At 33.7% G+C, this 25,535-nt stretch overlaps 1 protein-coding gene across 1 annotated transcript in view; it reads left to right on the top strand.

Annotated features, from left to right (window-relative positions):
* The window catches only part of ATRNL1 (attractin like 1), a 701,048-nt gene that overhangs the window by 167,678 nt on the left and 507,835 nt on the right, over positions 1-25,535 (top strand). Inside the window, exons 18-19 of the mRNA XM_061191223.1 lie at positions 1,320-1,538; positions 20,045-20,182. Of these exons, the coding sequence (XP_061047206.1) occupies positions 1,320-1,538; positions 20,045-20,182 (357 nt within the window). The remainder of the gene's footprint in view (positions 1-1,319; positions 1,539-20,044; positions 20,183-25,535) is intronic.

Below are 25,535 nucleotides of genomic sequence, written 5' to 3'. Positions count from 1 at the left end.
AATTTATTATTAAGGAAATATAGGAGATGGTACTCATTCTTCACTTTCTTACATCCAGTCTGTGAAATGCTCAGCACTGAAAAAATTCATAACAACAAATCATACTGTAATTGATGAATTCTTTAATCCAGTATTGTATTATACCTGCACAGCCTACTATATTGAGTTCCTGATGTTCACTGAGAAGCTTGCACTATTCTTATTTGCAGCTTTCTGAGGAACATTTCTGTTTCCAGTAATATTAAAACACTGAGTGGCAGTTAAGTTATTACCACGACAAAAATGAAATTGAGACTGTCAGAAGTCTACCATTTTATTTTTTTTCCTCTGAGGTTTTTCTAGCATGCCATTAGAAGGCATTCATGGTACTTGGTACCTATGCACTATCTTATATGGGTAAACAATTCCCAAGACAGTGTACCTTTGCTAGCAAAACATCAGTGAAACTAATTTTAAAAAGTCTCAGCCTGATATAAGGTACTATTATTGTGAATTAAAAATATGAAACATCACATAGCAGCTATTATGACTATTATGGCAGACTGTAATATGTTCATCCTTGGAAAAGACATCACAGTATCCGCAGGCTTAGTTGAGGCTCATGGTCTATACATCAGTTAAACAAAAAAAGGTTGAGCTTCAGTGAGTGATTCTTGAGGTGATATTCTGAAGCCCTGAAAGTCAAGAGAGAGCCTGTCCTGCTGGTTGCCTGCTAAGGCAGAGTATCCAGTTTCCATATTCCCATTCAGTTTGGCTCTTCGAGTGAGATTGCTGTTAAACATCACATGGCAGGCAAATGCTAGTATCTTGGACCCTTGGGAAGAGCATTGTCCATGAGAGGCAGTCCAGCTGGGTTCAGCTATCCCAGGGAGTGGGTAAGCATGACTTACACTGGACATTCACAGGAAGATGCAGATTTTTTCCTTGAAGGCCCTCCCTAGGCACAACAAGAACAACTAACATTGCTCTATATCACAGACAATGTTGTCTGTAGGGCCCTGGATCAGTTCCCAAAAGGTCTTAATACTGGCAAAGTTCTCAGGAGTGTTTAAATGCTGACTTCGTTTTTCTCCATGTCATGGTACCACACCTTTATTCACCCTCAAGTCAGTCCATTCATCTCCTCTTTGTTCATAATGTATGTTTTATTTGCTTTTGAAGTAATTACTGTCTCTTATTATTACATAAAATGTTTACGTTAACTATAGATGACTTTTTACTGTCTTTTTTCAGATCATATTTATTTTTCCATTAGCTTGCAATTCTATTTGAATATAAAGTCATATAACATACTTGTTAATGATGTTCCTGCCATGCAGCTCAAAATTGTTCTGGATTGAGAACCTGTGGACAATGTTTGGAACAGCCTGGGTGTGGCTGGTGCAACGATCCTAGTAATACAGGAAGAGGACACTGCATTGAAGGGTCTTCCCGGGGACCAATGAAGCTTGTTGGAATGCATAATAATGAGATGGTTCTTGACACCAGTGTTTGTCCTAAAGAGAAGAACTATGAGTGGTCCTTTATCCAGTGTCCAGGTAATAAAAATGTGATGCAAGCAATTTTAGCTTCTGCTCAAGGACACCAAGAATTACTTTCCTTTCTTATAATAAAGATTTAGAGAAAAAAAAAACAATGAAAATGAGACTCAAATTTAAAGGATTAAAAAAATTCTTTCCTATATCCATGTTTGTTGTATAGGTGGTATTATGTTTGGAATCATTAAACAGGCTGACCAGATGCATGGTATATAATTGTTAGATTTGGTTTCATGTGAACTGTTAAAAGGAAAAGAAATATTGGTTTCATACCAGATTTCTATACTGTAGTGTAGTCTTTTATTGTTTATAATATTATACTATCTTAGAATTCAAAGGCAACTCAGAGGATCCAGTCAAGCTAAGTATGGGAATATTTTGTATAATATCCATGATAGAGTCATTTGACCCTTGGTATTTGGTACCATTCAATTTTGAAGGTCAGTAAAGTTTTTAGAGTTTTTAAAATAGGGAGTCTATTCTTATATGGAATAAAATCAACCTTCTTGAAAAATTAATTTATTCAGTATATTTTTATTGAGTGCCTACTATGTGCAAAGAGTGTTTTACGTGCTAGAGACATAACAATGAAAAAAGTAGACTAAAATCACTGCATTAATTGAGCCTGTATTCGAATTGAAATTAATAAAATTGATTACACACACATACATATGTATATGAAGTTAGGTGGTGATAAGTGCTATTAAATAAAGCAAGGAAGGGGAATAAAGCTTGCAATTTAAAAGAGTGGTAAGAGAAGCTCTCACTTAGAAGTAATGGTTAATAAACACCTCAGGTAGATGAGGGAGTGAATCATGCGGCTGTCTGGGGAAAGAGTGTTCCAGAAGACACAAAGACTTGGGTGAGATAGTTTATTTACGAGATGAACCTAGGAAGCACAATTGAGGGAATAGAGAGTTTCAAAGACGGGAGAAAAACCAATAATATGTACATGATTAGGCTGGCTACTATACTGGGAAATTTGAACTCAGACCCACTAGGGACCTATGAAGAGCTATGCAGAATGCTCCTCAGAGTTAACCCTCAGGGATTGGGGGTGGGGGGGGAATTTATCCACTAACTCTCTTCCATTGATGGTTGAGTGATGCCTCTGGGGGTATTGTACTTCTGAGCTGCACCAGCATGTCTGATTAATAGCTTATCATGATACCAGTGAACATTCTGAGGCAAAAGAGTGGGGAGATACTGCAGAACTTGCTTTAGGTGAGGCACTGACAGTGTATTGCACTGAAACCAGATGGACTGAGGGAATGTGGTACTTCTACATAAACTTTGGAATATATGAAAACCAAGAAGAGGGACAAACTATTGATTCATACAACGACATGGCTGAATCTTAAATACCTTTTACTTAGTGAAAGAAGCCAGACCAAAAGGCTACATATTGCACTATGGAGATGGAAGAGAGATCAGTTATTTGCCAGAAGTAGTAAAGGTAGGGATTGCCTTCAAGGGGACCTCATAATGGAATTTTTTGTGCTGTGGAACTGTTCTTTATGACACTGTGGTAGTTCATAATGACTCTATGCATTTGTCAAACCATACTGTATACCACAAAGAATGAACTTTCCTGACGGCAAATTAAAAAAAAAGTCAACCAGCATGTCAGGGGGTCCCATAAGGGAATGCAAACTGTGACAAATAAATTTAACTGTATTACAAATGCCATAACCTCATCAAAATAATGAGCTGACCTAAGTAACCTTGGAAAACAGTGTTTTGGCTGGATACTGTAAAACTAAAGAAAAAAACCTACATAAACATTATATTCTGATTGGTAAATTTGTTTCTCACATAGTACAGATCAACAATTCTAACAATACTTTATGTGTTTAGTAGGTTTGGACAAATATATAAATTAATTGTGTTTAATGTGAGCCAGGTTTCCCACTGTCACAGAAAGACGTAGACATAGAGAATGGACTTGAGGACACGGGGTGGGAGGGGGAAGTTGAGGCAAAGTGAGAGTAGCATCGACATATATATACTACCGAATGTAAAATAGTTAGCTAGTGGGAAGCAGCCGCATAGCACAGGGAGATCAGCTCCGTGCTTTGTGAGGACCCATAAGGAGGATGGGAGGGAGGCTCAAGAGGGAGGGTATATGGGGACATATGTATGCATATGGCTGATTCACTTTGTTGTACAACAGAAGCTAACACAGTATTGTGAAGCAATTATACTCCAGTGAAGATCTATTAAAAAAACATGCAAAGAGTGAAGACTATAAAGAACCCTGTGGGGAATTCCCTGGCGGTCCAGTGGTTAGGACTCCGAGCTTCCACTGCAGGGGCCACGGATTCGATCCCTGGTTGGGGAACTAAGATGCCACATGCCGTGCGGCATGGCCAAGAGAAAAAAAAAAAGAAAAGAAAAGAAAGAAAAAAGAATCCTGTGGTATTGGTTTAGAGTATAAGCATGAATTCAAGTTTATTTTAATATTTAATGTATATACACAGAGGTATATATACATATATTTTCTAGCTCAGTTCTCCAAGAGGGCCTGGAAACCATGATGCCCCAGTAGCAATGAGCACATTCAGTGCCCACAATCCTGGTTTCTAAATACCATTTTCCAATGAAAGGAACCAGGGCTCTCTGGAGTAACGGCTGGTTCTAGGGCTGGGGCAGGGAGAACACAAGGTGAACCTGAAGTATTGTTTAATGCCAGAAAGTAAGAAAGTGCTCAAAACAAAATAAAGGAGGATGGGAGCATGTCAAAGGGACACAGCCAACCAGAAAGAGTTCTTAATGGGTCAAATCTGGGCAAAAAATAGTGATTGTATTGGATTGTAACCCAAAGAACATAATACATATCCATGATTCTATAGTGATTTAAGTGATTGAATAGATAATAAATGGGTGAGAATGGATAAATATTCCTTACAGAAAATGCCAAATAATAAATGTAGAATGAATGAGGGAAATAAAAAACTGCTGTTAGAACCCCACAGTAATAAGTGCCGTAAGAATAGTCTTCTTAAGAATGTTCAAATTAGTGGGTGAAACTTTAAGGAGAAAAAATATATTTGTGTAGCTTCCAAATATCTTCCTCAAAAATATTTATTAATTACTGTGGTGGTTTGAACATATGTCCACAAGTACCTTGACAGTCATTCCCCTAGGAAGTGGAGCTTAATTTCTCTCCCCTTGAGTGTGAGTTGGACATGGTGACACTTCTAATGAATAGAGTGTGGATGTGGAAAAACTGTAACTTTACAGTGGAGGATGTAAGGCGACATCACCATAAACAAGTGATCAAGGTTAACAACACCAGTAATAAGTCATGTTAATATCACATACCCCCTGATATGATGTGGTGAGAAGGGCACCTCACTTCTGTGGTATTCGTCCCCCAAATCTATAACCCAGTTTAGTCATCAGAAAACATCAGACAAAACGACATTGAAGGACATTTTACAAAATACTTGACCAGCCCTCTAGAAAAGAATCTGCTTCCAAGCTCATTCACATGTTGGCACAATTCAGTGCCTTGCAATTGTAGGGCTGAGGTGACTGTTTTCTAGCTGGCTGTCAGCCAGTGACGACTTCGGCTCTGAAAGAATGCTCACGTTCTCTCCCTCATCCCCCTTCCATCTCCAGAACTCGCATTGTCGAGTCTCGACAACCGAAATGGGATCACTCACACTTCGAATCTCCTTCAAGTAGAGACTAATGCCTTTTAAGGGATCATCTGACTGAGTCCATCCAGGATGATGTCCCTTTCTCAAAGCCAACTGTGCCATGTAACAACCTAATCATCAGAATGACTATCCCATCATATGTTCAGGTCCCTACCACACTCAGGAGGAGGCCATTAGTGTTTGATTAAATACCTGAGGTACTGTAACCCAGCTTCATCAACGCATAAGACTAACCATCATACCATACAGTTTACCCATTTATAGTGTATAACTCAATGGTTTTTAGTATATTCAGAGTTATACAACCATCACTACAGTCAGTTTAAAAACGCTTTTTAACCACCCCCCATCCTTGTCAGCTATGGATTTACCTATCCTGAATATTTTATATAAATTGAGTCATATACTTGTAGTCTTCTTTTACTGGCTTCTTTCACACTGCATAGTGTTTTCAAGGTTTATCCATGTTGTGGCATATAGCAGTGCTTCATTTCTTTTTATTACCAAATAATATTCCATTGTATGACTATACTACATTTTGTTTATTCATTCATCATTTGATGAACATTTGAGTGTTTCTAATTTTTGGTTTTTAAAATAATGCATCTATGAATATTCATGTACAAGTTTATGTGTGGACATATTTTCATTAACTTGGGAATGGCATACCTAGGTCATATGGTAACTATGTTTAACCTTTTGAGGAACTGCCTGACTGTTTCAAAGCTGCTGTGTTATTTTACATTTCCACCAACAGTGCATGAGGGTTACAATTACTCTACATCCTTGCCAACATTGCTTATTTCACATCGTTTTTTTTTTAATAGATCTTTATTGGAGTATAATTGCTTCACAATACTGTGTTAGTTTCTGTTGCACCACAAAGCAAATCAGCCATATGCATATATATGTCCCCATATCCCCTCCCTCCCATCCTCCCTATTCCACCCGCCTAGGGTCATCACAAAGCACGGAGCTGATCTCCCTGTGCTATGCTGCTGCTTCCCACTAGCTAACTATTTTACATTCGGTAGTGTATATATGTCGATGCTACTCTCACTTTGCCCCAGCTTCCCCCTCCCACCCCATGTCCTCAAGTCCATTCTCTATGTCTACATCTTTATTCGTGCCCTGCAACTAGGTTCATCAGCGCCATTGTGTGTTTGTTTTTTTTTAGATTCCGTATCTATACGTTAGCACACTGTATTTATTTTTTTCTTTCTGATTTACTTCACTCTCTGTGACAGACTCTAGGTCCATCCACCTCACTACAAGTAACTCAATTTTGTTTCTTTTTATCGCTGAGTAATATTCCATTCACATCGTTTTGATTGTAGTCATCCTTGTGGGTGTGAAGTAGTATCTCATTGTGGTTTTGATTTGCAGTCATTTGGTGGCTAATGATGTTGAACATCTTTTCATGTGTTTATTAGCTATTAGTATTTCTTCTTTTGAGAAATGTCTATCAGATTCTTTGCACATTGTTTAATTGGGGTATTTGTCTTTTTATTATTGAACTGTGAGGGTTCTTTATATATTCTGAATATGTCCCTTACTAAAGATTGATTTGCAATTATTTTCACCCATTCTGTGGATTGTCTTTCACTTTCTTGATAGTGCCCTTTGAAGCACAAAAGTTTTTTTTTTAAAAGAAATTTATTTATTTATTTTTGGCTGTGTTGGGTCTTCATTGCTGTGTGAGGGCTTTCTCTAGTTGTGGCGAGTGGGAGCTACTCTTCCTTGCAGTACGCGGGCTTCTCATTGCAGTGGCTTCTCTTGTTCAGGAGCATGGGCTCTAGGTGCGCAGGCTTCAGTAGTTGTGGCACGCGGGCTCAGTAGTTGTGGCTCGCAGACTCTAGGACACAGGCTCACTAGTTGTGGCGCGTGGGCTTAGTTGCTCTGCGGCATGTGGGATCTTCCTGGACCAGGGGTCGAACCTGTATCTCCTGCATTGGCAGGTGGGTTCTTAACCACTGTGCCATCAGGGAAGTCCCCACAAAAGTTTTAAATTTTCATGTTTTATCTGTTTTTTCTATTCTTTCTTGTGCTATTGGTTTCATGCCTGTGAAATCATGTATAATAAAAGATCCTAGAGGTTTTCACCTATGTTTTCTCTTCAGACTTTAGTAGTTTTAGCTCTTACATTTAGGTCTTTGATCTGTTTTGAGTTAATTTTTGTGTGTGGTGTGAGATAGGGATCCAGCTTAATTCTTTTGTTCATGGCTATAAGCACCATTTGTTGAAAAGATGATTTTTTCCTTATTAAATTTATTTTAAATTTTGTATATATTTTTTCATCATAGAAATTGAATTTTAGTCATTTTTATATTTTCCATTTCTCTCCTTCTTATGTTGATATTTTACTCTGTATTCTCGAGTATATGGGGCATACTTTTAATAGCTGTTTTAAAAATCCTTCTCTACTCATCCCAATTGGTATGCCATTTCTTTCTCTGTTTCTATTGGCGTGTGTGTATATATATATATATATATACATATATATATATATATATATATGTATATATATATATTTTTAACTGATTATGGATCAAAATTTCCAGGTTGGTTATTTTTGGTGGTGTTATCCTGGACATTGTGATTTTTTTCTAGCTTATTCAATTTTGTTCTATTTCTTTAAGTGTGTTGGACTTTATTCTGGCATTCAGTTGTGTTACTTCAAAAACTGTTTTTAATATTTGTCATGGCCTGTACATAGCAGCCCTAAGTTCAGTGCTAATTTATTTCCACTACTAAGACAGTGCCTTTCTGTGTTCTCTATACAATGCTCTTTGTATTAAGAGGTCTCTCCACTTTGACTCTTGGGAGTATAAGCTATTCCCAGTCCTATGTGAGTTCCTGACATTGTTTTACTTACTTTTTTCTGATGATTCTTTCTCCAGCTTCATAGAGTTTCACTCTGTGTTCAATTCATTATTTAACCAAAGATTCAAGGGGACCTGTCTATAGATTGCTGTGTGCAACTCTCTCTTCTCTAGTATTTTGCCCCACAAAGTCTAACCACCATGGCCTCCCTGAACTTTGCTCTTTGTTTCCTCAACTAAACGAGGGTTTGGGTTTTCCTTCCTGGGCTGCATCCTCAAATCTGCCTCCAGATAGCAAGCCAAGGCAGTCATATTTTGTCTTCTTTTTCTCAGGGTTGCCATTCCTGAGCTGCCTGTTACACTTGAAAGTAGTTGTTTCATATATTTTGTTCAGTTTTCTTATGTTTACACTAGAGGTCAGTTCTCACAGCAGTTAAACCTTCATGAGCAGAAGTGGAAATCTTCTATGTGTTTTTATTTACAGTGAATCTCTTGTAAACAGCCTAAATGTCTTGTTTTTTATTGTTGTTGTTGATGTGTTTTTAAAATCTATTCTGATAATCTCTGTCTTTTATCAAATTGTTTAGTCAATTTAGATTTAATATAATATTGGTAATATTGAATTTAGTCCTACCATCATGGTATCGATTTTAAAATTTCCTTTATTTTTTTCTCTGTTGTTTGTTCCTCCTTTTGCCTTTTTTTAGATTAATTGAGTGTTTTTAAAGTCCACTTTTATCACTTTTATTGGATTTTTAGCTATACCTCTTTTGTGTTTTTTTTAGTGACTGCTGTAGTGATTGTAATAGTCATCTTTATCTTATCACAGTCTACCTTGAATCAATATTATACTACTTCATGTATAAGGTAAGAATATTACAAAAGTGTAATAATTCCATTTGCTCTTTTCCTGTCCTTTGTGTGATTACTGCCATATATTTTACTTCTATATATGTTATTAACCACACATTACATTATTTTTTTTACTTTAAAAAGACAATTTTCTTATAAAGAAATCATAATAATAAAAAAATCTTTCTATTTACCCATGTATTGACCATTTTCTGTGATCTTCATTTTTCCCTATTAATCTGAATTTCCTTTTGCTATAACATTTCTTTAGCTTGATGAACATTATGTAACATTTTAAAGTAGTGTGTTTCTCAATTGGGCTATAAATTAGCTTTTATACATCTGAAAAAGTTTTTATTGTGTATGTGTGTGTCTTCATATTTGAAGGATATTTTTACTGATAATAGCATTCTAAGTTGACAGATATATTTTTTCAATAATTTGAAGATGTAATTTCCTTTTCTTCTGGCTTCTACTTTCTCTTAAGAATTCCTCTGTCAGTTTTATTGTTTCTCCTTTGAAAGTAATATGTCTTTTTCTTCCCTCTGACCTTTTAAAATATATTTTTTTCTTAGTTTTTGGATATCAGCAATTTTAGTGTGATGTACCTAAGTATCATCTTTCTTTTTTTAATTGTGACATGTGTTTTTCATCATGTTTGTAAAGTTTTCTGCCATTATCTCTTCAAATATTGCATCTGTCCCACTGTGCCACTCTAGTCTGTATTTCTAAAAGTTTGATTCACTTATGTTAGGCTTTTTCACCATGTTCCTAAGTTTTCTTATTGTCTTGTCTGTATTTTATATCCTTGCACCTCCTCTGATCTATATTTTGTTTCACTAATTCTTTCTTTAGATGTTTCCAGTTTTCTCTTAAACCTATTTTTTAATTAGTTATTGTTATTTAACATAGCATGCGAGGTTCACTGTATTAAAACAGTTTTACACATGATTCTGCATCATCTGTTTTGCTGAATTCCACTAGGCAGTTCTTCTGCCAGTCTCTTCTGATTTTTCTCTTGTGGTTCCATTTATCTGGCAGCTTGACTGGTTTTGGATGATCTCAGAATTCTTTACTCACACGTCTGGTGGTTTGAGCTGATTGCTTGATCTAGGGGTCCTCAGGCTGCAAATGTTTGTTCTCTGCTGTATTTGGCCTATCATCCTCTGGTGGTGTAGACTGGGATGCTATACATAGTATGTTTAGAATAGAATTCCAAGAAGGAGAGAGCAGAGTATATATGCCTCTTGAGTCCTAAGCTTAAAATTTCCATACCATTACTTCTGAATTCCACTGTTCTGAAAAAGTCTTCATACCAATGCATGTTCAAAAGGTGGGAAAAAATTGTACTTTTTTGATGAGAGCAAGGATAAAGTAATATTATGAATTTTGTACATACAGAGATATGAAGAATTTGTGTAAATTATTTTTCAGCTCATCTAATTAGTTCTAACTACTTTGTTTATTGACGTATAACTCATATGACATAAAATCCTTCATTTTAAAGTGTACAATTCAGTGGTTTCTAGTATAGTCAGTAGGTATGCAACTATTACCATCATATAATTCCAGAACACTTTAATTACCCCAAGACAAAATTCCATACCCTTTAACAGTCACTACCTGTTCATCCTTCCCTCTAACACCTGAAAACCACTAATCTACTTTCTTTCTCTGTGTATTTGTCTATTCTGGACATTTCATTTAAATGCAGTCATATAATGTGTCTTTTAGTGTCTGACTTCTTTCACTTAGCATACGTTTTTAAGGTTCATCCATATTGTAGCATATGTCAGTCCTTTACTTCTTTTTATGGCTGAATAATATTAAATTGCATACCACATATTCATACTCATCAGTTGATGGATCTTCAGCTTATTTCCACTCTTTTGCTGTTATGAATAGTGCTGCTATGAACATTTGTATGTAAGTTTTTGTGTAAACATGTTTTAATTTCTCTTTGGTATGTATCTAGGAGTTGATTTCTTAGTCGTATGATAAATGTATATTTAACCTTTTAAGGAATTGCCAGACTTTTTCCAGAGCTACTGTACTATTTTACATTTCTACCAGCAGTGTATTCTAATTACTCTCCTCACCAATATGGGTTAATACATCATTTTCTTTATTATCCTCCTAGTTGATGTGAAGTGGTAGCTCTTTGTGGTTTTGTTTTGCATTTCCCTTATGACTTATGGTGTTCTTTTCATGTGCTTATTAGCTACTCATATACTTTCTATGGAAAATGTCTATTCAAATCATTTGCCCAGTTTTAAATTGAGGGTTTTTTTTTTAAATGGTAGAATTGTAAGGGTTATTTATGTGTTCTGGGTATGAGATCCTTATCAGACATATGATTCTCAAATATTTTCCACTGTTCTGTGGGTTGTCTCTTCACTTTCTTGACGGTGTCATTTGAGGCACAACATTTTTTTGATAATGTCTGGTATATCTTTTTTTTTCTGTTAGTTGCTTAAGCTTTAGGTGCCATATATAAGAAACTGTCGCCTAATCCAAAGTCATGAGGATTTACATCTATATATTCTTCTAACATTTTTGTAATTTTAGCTCTTACCTTTAGGTTTTTGATCCTTTTTTAGTTAATTTTTATATATGGTGTGAAGTATGGGTCCAGATTTATCCTTCTGCATGTGAATATCAAGCTATCCCAGCACCATTTGTTGAAAAGACTATTTCCCCAGTTAAACTTCTTGACACCCTTGTTGAATATCAATTGACCATAGATGTATGGTATTATTTCTAGACCTAATTCTATTCCATGGTCTATATGTCTATCCTTATGACAATGGCACATGGTTTGATTACTGTAACTTTGAAGTAGGTTTTGAAATTGGGAAGTGTCAGTACTCCAACTCTGTTTTTCTTTATCAAGATTGTTTTGCCTAATCTGAGCCCTCTGTTTCTAAACATGAATTTTAGGATCTGCTTGTCTATTCCTATAAAAAAAGTCTTTTGGAATTTGATTGCATTGAATTTGCAGATCAGTTGGGATGAATTGCTATCTTAATATTAAGTCTTCCAATCCATGAATACAGATGCCTTTTCATTAATTCCTTTTAACAATGTTTTGTAGTTTTCAATGTACAAATCTTGCATTTCTTTGGTTAAATGTATTGTTAAATGTTTTACTCTTTCTGATGCTATTGTATTTGGTATTGTTTTCTTAATTTCACTTTCAAACTTTTCAGTTTGTAAGTGTATAAAAATACAATAAAAAAGATTTTTCTACAATTGATCTGTAGCATTGTTGAAGACAATTATTAGATTAAATAATTTTTTTGGATTTCTTAGTTTTCTGTATGGAAGATTATGTCATCTGAAAGTAAAGTTAGTTTTCTTCTTTTTCAATCTGGTTGCCTTTCATTTCTTTTTCTTGCTTAATTGCTCTGTCCAGAACCTCCAGTACAATACTGAATAGAAGTGACAAGTGAGGACAGTTTTGTCTTGTTCCAGACCTTAAAAAGAAAACTTTCAGTCTTTTACCATTAAATATGATGTTAGCTATGAAGTTTTTATGCATGCCCTTTATGAGGTTAAGACAATTCCCTGCTATTCCTAGTTCGTTGAGTATTTTCCATTTGTTGAGATGATCTTGTGATCCACCCCCACCCTGCTTTATTTCTCTAATAGTAGATTGTATTGATTGATTTTCATGTATTTAAATAATCTTGCATTCCTGGGGTAAATGCAACTTAGTCATGGTGTATAATCCTTTTATATTCTAGTGGATTCAGTTTGCTAGTATTTTGTTGAGAAGTTTTGCAGCTATAATCATAAGAGGTATTGGTCTGGCATCATCATTTCTTGTGATAAGTTTGTCTTGTCTTTGTATTAGGTTAATACTGGCCTCATAGAATGAGTTAGGAAGTCTTCCCTTTGCTTCTATGTTTTGGAGATATTTGTGAATAATTGTTGTTAATTCTCCTTAGCTGTTTGGTAGAATTCATGAATTAAGCCAGTTGATCTTGGGCTATACTTTTTCTGGCACTTTGTTGATTACTAACTCAGTCTTTTTATTGTTATAGCCTGTGCCTATTTTCTGTTTCTCCTCTAGTAAGTCTTGGTAGTTAGTATCTTTCTAAGAATCTCCCCTATCATCTAGGTTATCTAATTTGTTGGCATACAATTGTTCATAGTATTTCCCTATAGTCCTTTTCCCCAGTCTTTTGTCAGTCGTATGTCTCATCTTTCATTCCTGATTTTAATAATTTGTGTCTTCGTATATTTCTTTGTTAGCCTAGCTAAAGCTTTGTTGATTTTGTTGCACATTACAAAGAACAGTTTGTATTTGGCTTTATTGATTTTCTTTATTGTTTTCCTACTCTGCATTTTATTTATTTTCACTCTAATCTTTATTATTTCCTTTCTTCTGCTTGCTTTGAGTTTAGTTTTCTATTAATTTTTTAGTTTATTAAGGTGCAAAGTTGGTTGATATGAGACCTTTTCTCTTTTTTAATGTAGCCTTTTACAGCCATAATTTTTTTTTCTGAGCAGTGTTTTGCTGCATCCTGTAAGTTTTGGTATATTATGCTTTATTTTAATATACCTGAAAGTAATTTTTAATTTTCCTATGATTTGTTTTTTGATCCATTGGTTATTTAGGAATGTGTTGCTTAATTTCCACAATTTGTGATTTTCCCAAATTTTCTGTTATTGATTTCTAATTTTATTCAATTGTGGTTAGAGAACATACTTTATATGACTTCAGTCCTTTTAAATTTATTGAGGTTTGTTTTATGACCTAGTATATTGTCTATCCTGAAGAGTTTTTTATGTGCACTTAAGAAGAATGTATATTCTGCTGCTGTTATGTGGATTTTTCTATTTATGTCTGTTTGGTCCAGTTGGTTTATAGTGTTGTCCAAGTCTTCTAATCCCTTGCAGATCATCTGTCTAGTTGTTTGATTCATTATTGAAAGTGAGGTATTGACGTCTCCAACTATTTTTGTTGAATTCTTTATTTCTGTTTTAATTTCTGTCAGTGTTTGCTTCATGTAGTTTGAGGCTCTGTTAGATGCATGTATGTTTACAATTTTTATATCTTATTGATGGATTGTCCTTTTTATCATTATAAAATGTCCCTCTTCATCTTCAGTAACATTTAAAAAGTCTATCTGATATTTCTATAGCCATTCCATCTTTCTTTTGGTTGCTGTTTGTATGCTATATCTTTTTTCATCCATTCATTTTCAATCTCTTTGTGTATTTAGGTGTGTCTCCTATGAAGGGTACATAGTTAGATCTTTGTCTTTTATCTGGTCTGTCTTTTCTGCCTTTTGATTAAATCATTTGATGTATTCACATTTAATGTTATTTTTGATGCAGTTGGATTTATGTGTGTTATTTTATTTTTTCCCCTGTATATCATGAATTTTCTGTTCTTCCACTCTTCATTTGTTTATTTTTTTGCAGTAAGTGAATATTTTCTATTATAACATTTTAATTTTTAATGATTTTTCATTATATTTTATGAGTTATTTTCTTTCTTTTTTAAAATAAATTTATTTATTTATTTTTTGACTGCGTTGGGTCTTCATTGCTGTGTGTGGGCTTTCTCTAGTTGCGGCGAGCGGGGGCTACTCTTCATTGTGGTGTGCGGGCTTCTCATTATGGTGGCTTCTCTTGTTGCAGAGCATGGGCTCTAGGTGCGCGGGCTTCAGTAGTTGTGGCACTCGGGCTCAGTAGTTGTGGCTCACGGGCTGTAGAGCGCAGGCTCAGTAGTTGTGGTGCACGGGCTTAGTTGCTCCGTGGCATGTGGGATCTTCCCGGACCAGGGCTCGAACCCATGTCCCCTGCATTGGCAGGCGGATTCTTAACCACTGCGCCACCAGGGAAGTCCATGAGTCATTTTCTTAGTGGTTACTCCAGGGTTTACCATATATAGCTTATCTTATTAAAATATGCTTCAGATTTATACTAACTTAATTCCAGTGAGATGAAATAATGTTACTCATATAGGTCTAGTCTCTTTCTTCCCTTTTTGTGGTATTGTTATATGTATTACATCTGTATATGTTGCAAACCTAACAGTCCATTTTTATAGTTATTATTTATATAATTTTATGTCTTTTAAAGAATCTGAGGAAAAAAAGGAGGATGAGTATGTACTTATAACTTTTGTTATATTAATCTTTGTATTAACCATTTTTGGTTTTCTTTGTTTGTTCCTGTGGATCTTTGTTTACCATCTAGTAATACCATGTCATATACTTAGCCCAATATAGATTTTCTCTGATACACTTCCTCTGTGGTGTTATTGGGGAATACATTACGTTTTATGTTTTATAGGCCCAACAATACCATTTTTTATATCATTTAAAATACAATCTTTAAAAATCATGTAAAAGAAGAAAGGAGACAAAAGATATATTTTTACTGTCTTTTATAATGACAGTTCTGTTATTGGTGCTCTTTGTTTTATTTTGTGGAGTTAAATTACTATCTGGTGTCACATGTTTTCTTCTTGAAGAGCTTCCTTTAGTATTTCTTGTAAGGCATATCTGCTGACAGTGAATTCTCTCAATTTTTGTTTATCTGTGAATGTTTCACTTTAATTTTTGAAGAGCAGTCTCGATGGATAGAAAATTTTTGGTTGACAGTTTTATTTTCAGGACTTTGAATATATTATCCCACTGCCTACTGACCCCCATTTTTCCTGATTAAAAGCTAGTTATTAATCTTATTGGGATTTTTTTAGGTGAGGAGTCATATTTTCTCTTGCTGCTTTCAAGATTTTCTACTTGTTTTTGGCTTTTATCGCTTTTATTATAATGTATTTATCGATCTCTTCATGTTTATTGTACTTAAATTTTGTTAAGCTTCTTGGATGTGTAGATTAACATTTTTATCAAATTTGGGGATTTTTCAGGAATTATTTCTTCAAATAAATTTTAGCCTTCTTTCTCTCTCTCCTATCTTTCGAACACTCCCATTACACATAGGTTGCTGCACTTAATGGTGTCCTGCATTTAACTGAGGCTCTGTTTATTTTTCTTCATTCTGTTGTCTCTCTGTACTTTAGCTTCCATGGTCTCTACTGATCTTTCTTCAAATTTGCTAATTCTTCTGCCAGTTCAAATTTACTGTTGAATCTCTAGTGTATTTTTCATTTCAGTTTTTTAAAATGCTTTTATTTTATTTCTGTTAGTATGTGTAGAATTTTATCCACCCCCACTCCGCTTTTTTTTGTGCAGCGTGCGGGATCTTAGTTCCCTGACCAGGGATCGAATCCGTGCACCCTGCAGTGGAAGTGCGGAGTCTTAACCACTGAACTGCCAGGGAGGCCCCTCATTTCAGTTATTTTACTGTTCTACTTTATAATTTCCATTCGTTCTTTTTTATAATTTCTGTGATTTTATTGATACTCTCTTTTTGTTGAGACATTGTCATCATACGTACCTTTAGTTCTTTAAGCATAACTTTCTCATTTTTTCTGCCTTTAATTATTTTGAATATTTTTATTGTCTTCTAATTGTCCTTTTACTCCAATTCTTGGGTTGTCAATTCTCATTTTTATTATCTCTCTCTCTTTTGCCTGACTCTTCTTTATGATTTTTCATTTTGAGGTTTAATTCAGTAAGTGTTGTTGTTGTTGTTGTTGTTTTCATTGTCTTTTATTTCTGTATCAAAGGCTTGCAAACGAAGGTGTGATGGCCAAACCTGGTTCACTGCCTATTTTTGTAAATAAAGTTTTATTGGATTATAGCTATTATCAATGGTTTGTGTATTGTGTATGGTTACTTTTGTACTGCAGTGGCAGCAGTGGTAGTTGTGAAGAGATTTTATGGTCTGCAAAGCCTAAAATACTATCTTGCAGTTTGCAGAATCAAGTTTTTCCAGTTTCTGTTCTGTGTGACCTGAGTTGAAGAAGTATTTCAGGGGTCCATTTATATCTGCTTTTGCATGAGGCTTTTCTTGTTTACAGAACAGGTTTTAACACTATTGTTTGATGTTGGGGTTTCTCTACCATATGGAAAGTGTGAATTTCAACCCAACCCATATGATCGGTATAGGCTTTAAGTTCTCACAAGTGACTTTTGTCTTTCATATATTCTTACCCATGTTAAGGTTCCTTTCTGCTTCTTTGGGCTTGTGATGTATTTTAGTACCTTTTTCACAGATAGGGGCTACAATTGAAGGCTTTAAGCATTTTAAATGTGGTTCAGTTTAGCTCTCTTATTTGAGTGTGCCAGAGATTATTTATATCTCCTGGCCCTGCTGGGTTTTGAAACCCATACCTACTAGCTGTTGCTAGTCTATCCCCATGTATAGTAAAGTTCTGTCACTAGCTCACACTTCTCTTTCACATTCTTGTTTTGAATCCCTGTTTTATTTTTAGCAATGATAATTCCCTTTTCTTCTAAAGGGCTATGTTTTGAAAAAAAGTTTTGGGTAAATTTTAGCCTTGATTTTCTGTGTATATTTTTTTTTGAATTTTGTTGAGAATGCCAAACAGATACTTTTTAATGCTTTACATCTGTTTTAGAGAGCACATATTTTTCAAAATGATGTACTTTATTTGCATATCAAGTGCTGTGTTTTTCATTATGTTTTATTTTCATTTTTTTCTGTTTGTGTGTACATAGATGAGAAGCCATCTGGGCTGGTTTTAAAATTTAAACAAAACAGTATGGATGACTTCTCTTTAGTTTCATTCATGTGCGAGAACCAGGTTGTTATTAGAACCTTTCAAGTAACAGTGTATCCTGGAAGAACTATTAGGTACAAGCTTACATTACTTGTTGATCCAACCCCCTGATGGCAGTGGAGAATAAAACATCATCATTGGCTTTATAGTATATCCTTTTCCTGTGTTTGATACAGCCATTATTACATCTGGGTCCTGCTTTCTGTAACATGCCTTATCCTTTGCCATTGCTGCCATACTAGTTATAAGATGCGACGATGACTATCCTTTTTTTGCTGGAAATTTTGCCAGCAGTTAGGTCTAAATTATACCAGCTTTCTGTATGGTATATTCATTACTTGGAACATTAGACTTTCCTGTATCTCATTCTAGCAGCTGATATGCTTCTTGGTTGCACCGTGGCAGAACTGCCTTCAGAAGTTGTCGCTTTCAGGAAAGTTACAGTTGAGTGGCATTATGCCAGGAGTCCTCTTTTAATTCCCAGAGGTATAGTAGGTTACTACTTTCTAGTTTTACTTACGTAGTTGTCATCATACCCCAATTCTTGTTGTTGCTGGCAAGATTTTTATTATTACAGTGGTAACCTATGAGGAGGATATTAGATGAGCTTGGTAAATTTAGTCATTTTATTCAGAAGTTAAGACATTTGTTTTTCTGATGAAAAAATGTAGCCAGGGTTTCATAAAAATGCTTATAGTAACCCATCTCTTACTTTGACTTTTTCAGATAATGCTTTACATGTAGTGAGCACTCAATAAATTTTGTTTTTACCTGAGTGAATTAACCTTAGTGGTTTTACATAAAATTTTCTATGAAAAAATAACTTAAAATTTTAAGCACAATGTTAAAAAATTAAAGTTCTTGTCATTATTGTTCCTTATTATAAAAGTAATATGAATTTATTGTAGAAAACTGATGATGCAGAAAAATCTTACTAAACTAAGATAACCATCATTAACTTTTCCATGGGCATATTAATACATTTAAAAACAAAATTGTGATCATTCTAAATATATTGTTTGAATCCTTATTTCACTCAATTTATTATGAATATTTTTCTTGTTATTAAATTTTCTCCTGGCTGTTTCATAATGTAAAATAAAATTTGAAAACTATATTGTAATTTTCTCAGTTTCATAAAGAGGAAGATTACTTAACATTTTTCCATGATGACTGCATGTCATTTCTATACTATGTTGCAATAGAGTTATGCCTCTGAAAATTTCTGTAAGATATAGGTATTTGTTTTTTACTTTTTTTTTTTCTTTACTCTTTGATGTTAACTCATGTTGATGACCTTATGCTAGTCTCTTGGGATTTCCCTCTTAACTTTCAAATTTTCTACGTATGATAGGTATGAGATTTAATGTCTGGTCTTTGATTCATACATCCTGATTGTGCATTTGTTTCTGCCGTTCTTTAAATGTGTGACTTTGGGTAGTTGCTTAATCCAGGCCTCCTGATCTTAGAAAGAACCCTAAAAATAGTACCTTCCACACAAAATTGTTGTGAGGATTAAATTATATAATTCATGTATGCCACTTGGTTCACTATCTAGCCATGGGGTAGTATTTACAATATTTTAAAAACTGATACAATATGTAAACTGACCAAGCAGAATATAGATGCCAGCCACAAACAACTGCAATCGACTAAACATTGGCTTTCTTGGCTTGAGCGAGAGAGAGCTCAATTAAATGCTATCTTAGTTGTAGTAATGATGAAAATGATTATGAAAGTGACAATGATGATGTTTCGACAAGACGTTACCAAACTAAGTCAGTATTATGCCCCCAGTAGACACTAAACATGAGCTTTCATATAGGAACTTTATCTCTCATCTGAAATTTTTAAATTGTATTGTAATATTAATATGAAAACATATTAGACCTCATATTAAGAAGACATAAAAAAATCTCATGCTTTAAATCTGTTTCTGTTTAGTTCACATTCAAATAGAATTTTAATTAAGCCTTGAAGCTTTTCTTGCCCAAAGAAGATAAACATTTACACAAAGTAATTTAAAAGTGCTATGTTTGCTAATTTTACACTAATGTATTTTCTTGAAGTAAGGACTTATTACCACACAATTTTCAATATTTATTGATCCTTTTTTATTATATGTAAATATAATTAAGATGCATTTTAACATTCTTTGTCAAAGCTCTTTTATTTATTCCTGTTAATGGACATAATTGTCACATGAATCTTTAAGGAATATGTTAAAAGATATTTCCTCCTTAGCTATAACTTTTATGTTTCACTTAAATTTCTAACCGCTACATTTTACAGATCATAGGCAAAATTTCAACACAAAATTTATTGTCTATAGTGTCCTATATTAATATTTTGAGACACACATTAAAAAAAACTTGGGAAATGCCCGTTGGACTCTGCTACCATTCAGATTTGTAAAATAAATTCTTTGTCTTGATGGCAGTTATACTTGATACTGTTATGTAGATATTTTAAATTTTTTTTTTTTACTATTTTCCTTAGCTTGCCAGTGTAATGGACATAGCACTTGCATCAATAATAACGTGTGCGAACAGTGTAAAAATCTTACCACAGGAAAGCAGTGTCAAGACTGCGTGCCAGGTTATTATGGAGATCCAACCAACGGAGGACAGTGTACAGGTAATTATTTTTTCTTTCACTTCAGTGTATTTTTACTACAGAAAAGAAAATTAAGAAAGATATGCCTCTTGTGGAAAATATATTTTATTAAAGAAGTTTTTTTCCATTAAGTCTCAATATTTTTGGAAGGTAATATATATTTATTAGGGACTATGAACTATAAAAATTCTGTGATATACTTGCTTTAAGAAAATCTTACTTTTTATTTCAAAATGAATACATGATTACTATAGGAAATTTACCAAATGCAGATAAATTAAAATTTAAAATTACCTGTAATCTTACTATTCTAAAATAATCACTGCTGATAATTTGTTTTTTAATAATAGTAAGTTATCATTTTACATTTTACTTTAGGAGTAAGAAATAAAGGTTTTGTGTATGCCTTACATCACGTAAGTTTTTTTTTTTTTTTTTTTTTTTTGACAAGGTGATAGTATAACATAAGGTTTAAGAGAATGGATTTAGAATCAGTCCTTGGCTGAAATTCCACCTCTGCCACTGTTTAAATGTATGGCTTTAGTTAATTCACTTAGCATTTCGGTGCTTCATTCTTCTCATATGTAGAAGGAAGATGATAATACTTCATTGGATTATTGTAAAGATCAAATGAGATCATATGTAATAGAGTCACATATAATAGGAATTGAAGCACGTTAAAAGAGCATTATAAGAGCTAACTATTATATCATTTTTCGATCATGAAACCCTTCTTTTCTCTATTTTCTTCTCTGTCCTGCTGCTTCTTTCTCCTACTTTTTAAGAAAAGAAATTTGGTCTTTCTTTAAAAAATTTCCTTTAAAATTTTTTTTTTTTCAGTAATCCTTTTTCATTTCTAGATTAGTCCTTGTTCCTTAAATCTTTAATCTACTTTTTCTAAATGGAATAGCCTGTAGAGCACTCACAGAAAAGCCTCAGTTGTTGGCTGTGATAAGATGAGAAATCTTTATAGAGAGAGTTGGGCCTGGGCCTGGTTTAGATAAAACGTTTTAACACTACCTGCATATTAAAGCCACCTGGAGAGCTTTTAAAAAATACGGATGTCTGGGTCAATCCCTAAAATAATTAAATCAGTCTCTTAGTTTATCGTAGGGTGATTCTTGGTTCTTTTCAAAGTCTTCCCAAATGATTCTAATATACACTCAGGGTTGAGAAACACAGAATGATGAGTTGTGCCTTAGAGTCAACAAAACTGCCCTGGAAATAGCAGGTTTGGTGCTGATTGAAATTTTGTGATGTGGAAAGCTCAGCCCTGATTGAGGCTGTAATGCACAAATTGGTTGACGCTTGCATTTTCTGTGTTCTAGGCACTGTACTCATAGCTTATATTCATTATCTTATTTCAGCTGTACAACTGTATGGGAGGAATCACAATTATCTCCATTTTACATACAACCAAATACACAAAGAAGTTAAGCAAAATACCCAAATCATACTGCTAATAAGAGGAAGAAAGTGTCTGATTCTTAGGCCTAACTCTTAACTATTAATGCAGAAGTGTTCATATGGACAGGGAGGATCCAGTAGCTCTTATTAGCCAAAAGCCACAGCTTAGTGCTGTGTTCATTGTATACAGAAGCAGCAGTAGAGATGTGTACAACGGAATCCACGAAGTTTAGACCTTACCTAGTGGAGTCATAGTATTTTGTAGCATTAGTCCTAGTATTTTGTAGTAATAGTCATAGTATTTTATGTTTATTAAGTAAAAAGGTAAGGATTTTAGAGCCATCCTGTTTTCCAAAAAGCTTTTTACTACTGAATTTTCTATAGCCAAGAATTTCATTGGACAAAAAGTGTATTTCAGATAGATTATTTATGTTATATATATAAATGTTTCCATAACTTTAAGAAGAAAACACTCCTGGGTTGTTTCTTTTCCACATTGCAATTTACATGTGTTTGCAACCTTTCATATATTTAATATACAATTGTTGTTTTAATTTACTTTTATGAAAATGATTTCATTTACAGTCTCCAAATTATTTTAATGCCTATATAATAGTCCATGGGGATTTTGTGAAGTAATTTACTTCATATACTTCTGTTATTTATATATTGCTTCCAACCATAACCCCATTTTTAGCATTTTTTAAATTTGAGGTCAAATTCACATAGCATAACAGTAACCATTTTAGGTATACAATTCAGTGGCATTTACTGCATTCATAATATTGTGCAACCATCACCTCTGTGAAGTTCCAGAAAATTTCCTTCCCTCCAAAAGAAAATGCCATACTTATGAAGCAGTCATCCCAGTCCCTGGCAGTCACTAATCTGCTCTCTTTCTTTATAAATTTACTTATTCTGGACATTTCATGTAAATTGGATCATAAAATATGTGACTTTGTGACTGGCTTCTTTTACTTAGCATAATGTTTTTAATGTTCATTCTTGTTGTAGCATCTATCAGTACTTCATTCCTTTTTGTGGATGAATATTATTCCATTGTATGGATATATCACAATATTTTTAGCCATTTATTCATTGACGGACATTGGGTTTTTTTCCACCTTTTGGCTATTGTGAATAGTGCTGCTATGAACATTACTGCACAAGTTTTTTTTTTGAATACAAGTTTTTAGTTCTTTTGTGTATAAACTAGGAGAGGAATTGCTGGGTCATATAGCAATTTTATGTTTAACTTTTTGAGGAACTGCCAAATTGTTCAAATTGTTTTCCATGGTGGTTGCACGATTTTACATTCCCACCAGCAACTTGGAGGATTCCAATTTCTTTACATCCTTGCCAACAGTTGTTATTTTACATTTTCAAAAACTTTTAGCCATCCTAGTAGGTGTAAAACTACTTCTCATTGTAGTTTTGATTTGCATTTCCCTAATGACTAGTGATGAAGTTGTTGGCCATCGTATGTTATTTTTGGAGAAATGTCTATTCAAGTTCTTGCCCATTTTAAAACAATTTTAAAAATTGTGGTAAAATGTACATAATATAAAATTAGCCATTTTAACCATTTTTAAGTGTGTAGTTCAGTTTCATTAAGTACATTCACATCATTGTGCAACCATCATTACTATCCATCTCCAAAACTTTTTTCATCTTGCAAAGCTAAAACTGTATAACCATTAAATAATAACTCTTCATTCCCCAACACCGGCCCCTGGCAGCCACTATTTTACTCTTTGTCACTATGAATATGATTACTCTAGACACCTCAAATAAGTGGAATTATCCAGTATTTGTCCTTAATGATTGGTTTTTTTCAGTTAGCATAATGTCTTCAAGGTTCTTTCATATAGTAGCATGTATCCTTCCTTTTTATTGCTGAATAATATTCTGTTGTATGTATATACCACATTTTTTAAATCCATGCATCCATTGATGGATGCTTGAGTTGCTTCCACCTTTTGACTATTGTAAATAATACTGCTATGAATATGGGTGTACAAATATTTGTTTGAGTCTTTTTGTCTTTTCATGTGCATATTGGTCACTTGTATATCTTCGGAGTAGTGTCTTTTCAAGTCCTTTGTTCATTTTTTTAATTGGGTTATTTGGTTTTGTTGTTGTTGTTGAATTCTAAGAGTTCTTCATATATTCTAGTTATGAGGTCCTTATCAGATAAATGATTTGCAAATATTCTCCCATTCTGTAGGTTGTCTTTTCACTGTCTAGACAGTGTCCTTCAAAGCACCAAAGTTTTAAATTTTGATGAAGTCCAGTCTATCTCTTTTTTCTTTTGTTGCTTGTGCTTTTGGTGCATATCTAAGAATCTATTGCCAAATGTAATGTCATGAAGATTACCAAAGTATTATTTTAATTTTTTGCCAACATAGGCAAAAGGAACGTTTGAATAAATATATTAGCTAAAAACTGTTATAAATTAAAATAGTAAGTTTTATCATTCCACCAGGCATAGTGCTTTTAGAAATATGTTTCCCTTTGGGGATGACATACTTCTCTGCTAGCTTAAGACTAATTCAGTTATTTCATATTATTTTTGTTGCTGACATTATACATGTGGAAAGCTGAGGTACAATGCAATAGAAAACTAAAGAGAATGAAAGATAAATACCTTTCTTATTCACTGTTGCACATTCCCTGGTAGTTTATGAAGCTTTAAACAATTCCTTATAGTTTCCTTATTTTCTAAATTTGGCAAAATAGTATTTTTCTGTCTATGACTTTTCTACAGTGATGTGATATATGAAATTCATTTTTATTTCTTAGGGCCACATTAGCAATCTAACTAAATAAACAATATGTCACATCTGGTGAATTATATTTAATGCAGCAATGGCTAAAATCAATTTATAAAATATGAGAAGTAAAAGTTTTCTACTATTTTTTCATTTTTAGTTCACCTTATTGAGAAAAGTTCAATTTTTCATTAGTAGTTGCACGTATTAAAATTCAAAGTCCATGGTGATGTTAAGGGAAATAAGGAAATAGATTTATATTTGAATGGTAAGGCTTTAAATGCACTGCAGATTTAGATATTTTTTAAAAGTCGGCCTACTAAAGCCATTTAACTATGTTGTCAATATATAAATGTACTTGTAGACTTCCTTCAGATTGTTTTTAAACTATGTTATATTTATAGCTATTCTGTTAGTACAATTATTGAAAGTGTTTTATTATTAAAATTATTTTATTTCTTATTAATGTTCAGGAAGATTCTGTGATACAAGCTTGCTCTGGCATTGGTTATCTATCTATCTATCTATCTGTCTTTGTAGCTATAGAAGAATATAACATTGTTAAGAGTTTGGGCTTTGGAATTATACTGATTGGGTCCATATTCTGACAATGGCACTGTCACCTTGGATAATTATTTAACCTCTTAGTGTCTCACTTTCCTCACCTGCAAAATGCAGCTAATTTAATTTACTGTGAAGCTTAAATAAACATATGAAATAATATGTTTCCAGCAAATGTTAACTCCATAATGCAAACTGTTATTGCAAATTATTATTGTTACTATTTATAACATCATTAGGCTTAAGTATGTTAATATAAATGTATGAATCAGACTTTTGGGACAGTATTATTTTTGCCATATTATCTCCAATTTAACATAAATTTTAGTAAAAGAAAATAAATGAAAGTTTCATTGAATAGAGTAACAGCTCAATGTGCTACAGCAGCTCTACACTCAATATACTGTACTACTTTGCGATGAAGGATTACCCTTGAATTCCACAATTACCGACTACTTACTATATGCAAAATAGTGTGTTAGGACTTACTAAAATTTATTTACGGTTGACTTGAACAGCACAGATTTGAACTGCACAGGTCTACTTATACACGGACTTTTAAAATAGTAAAAGTGTGGTACTATAGTACCACACTATCCACGGTTTGTTGAATCTTGTGTATAGAAGATGCAGAA

This window comes from Eubalaena glacialis, chromosome 1, assembly GCF_028564815.1.
Source record: "Eubalaena glacialis isolate mEubGla1 chromosome 1, mEubGla1.1.hap2.+ XY, whole genome shotgun sequence".
Taxonomy (NCBI): Eukaryota; Metazoa; Chordata; class Mammalia; order Artiodactyla; family Balaenidae; genus Eubalaena; species Eubalaena glacialis.
The sequence above is the reverse complement of the archived record's forward strand: the minus strand, read 5'-3'. Positions and strand labels throughout refer to the sequence as shown.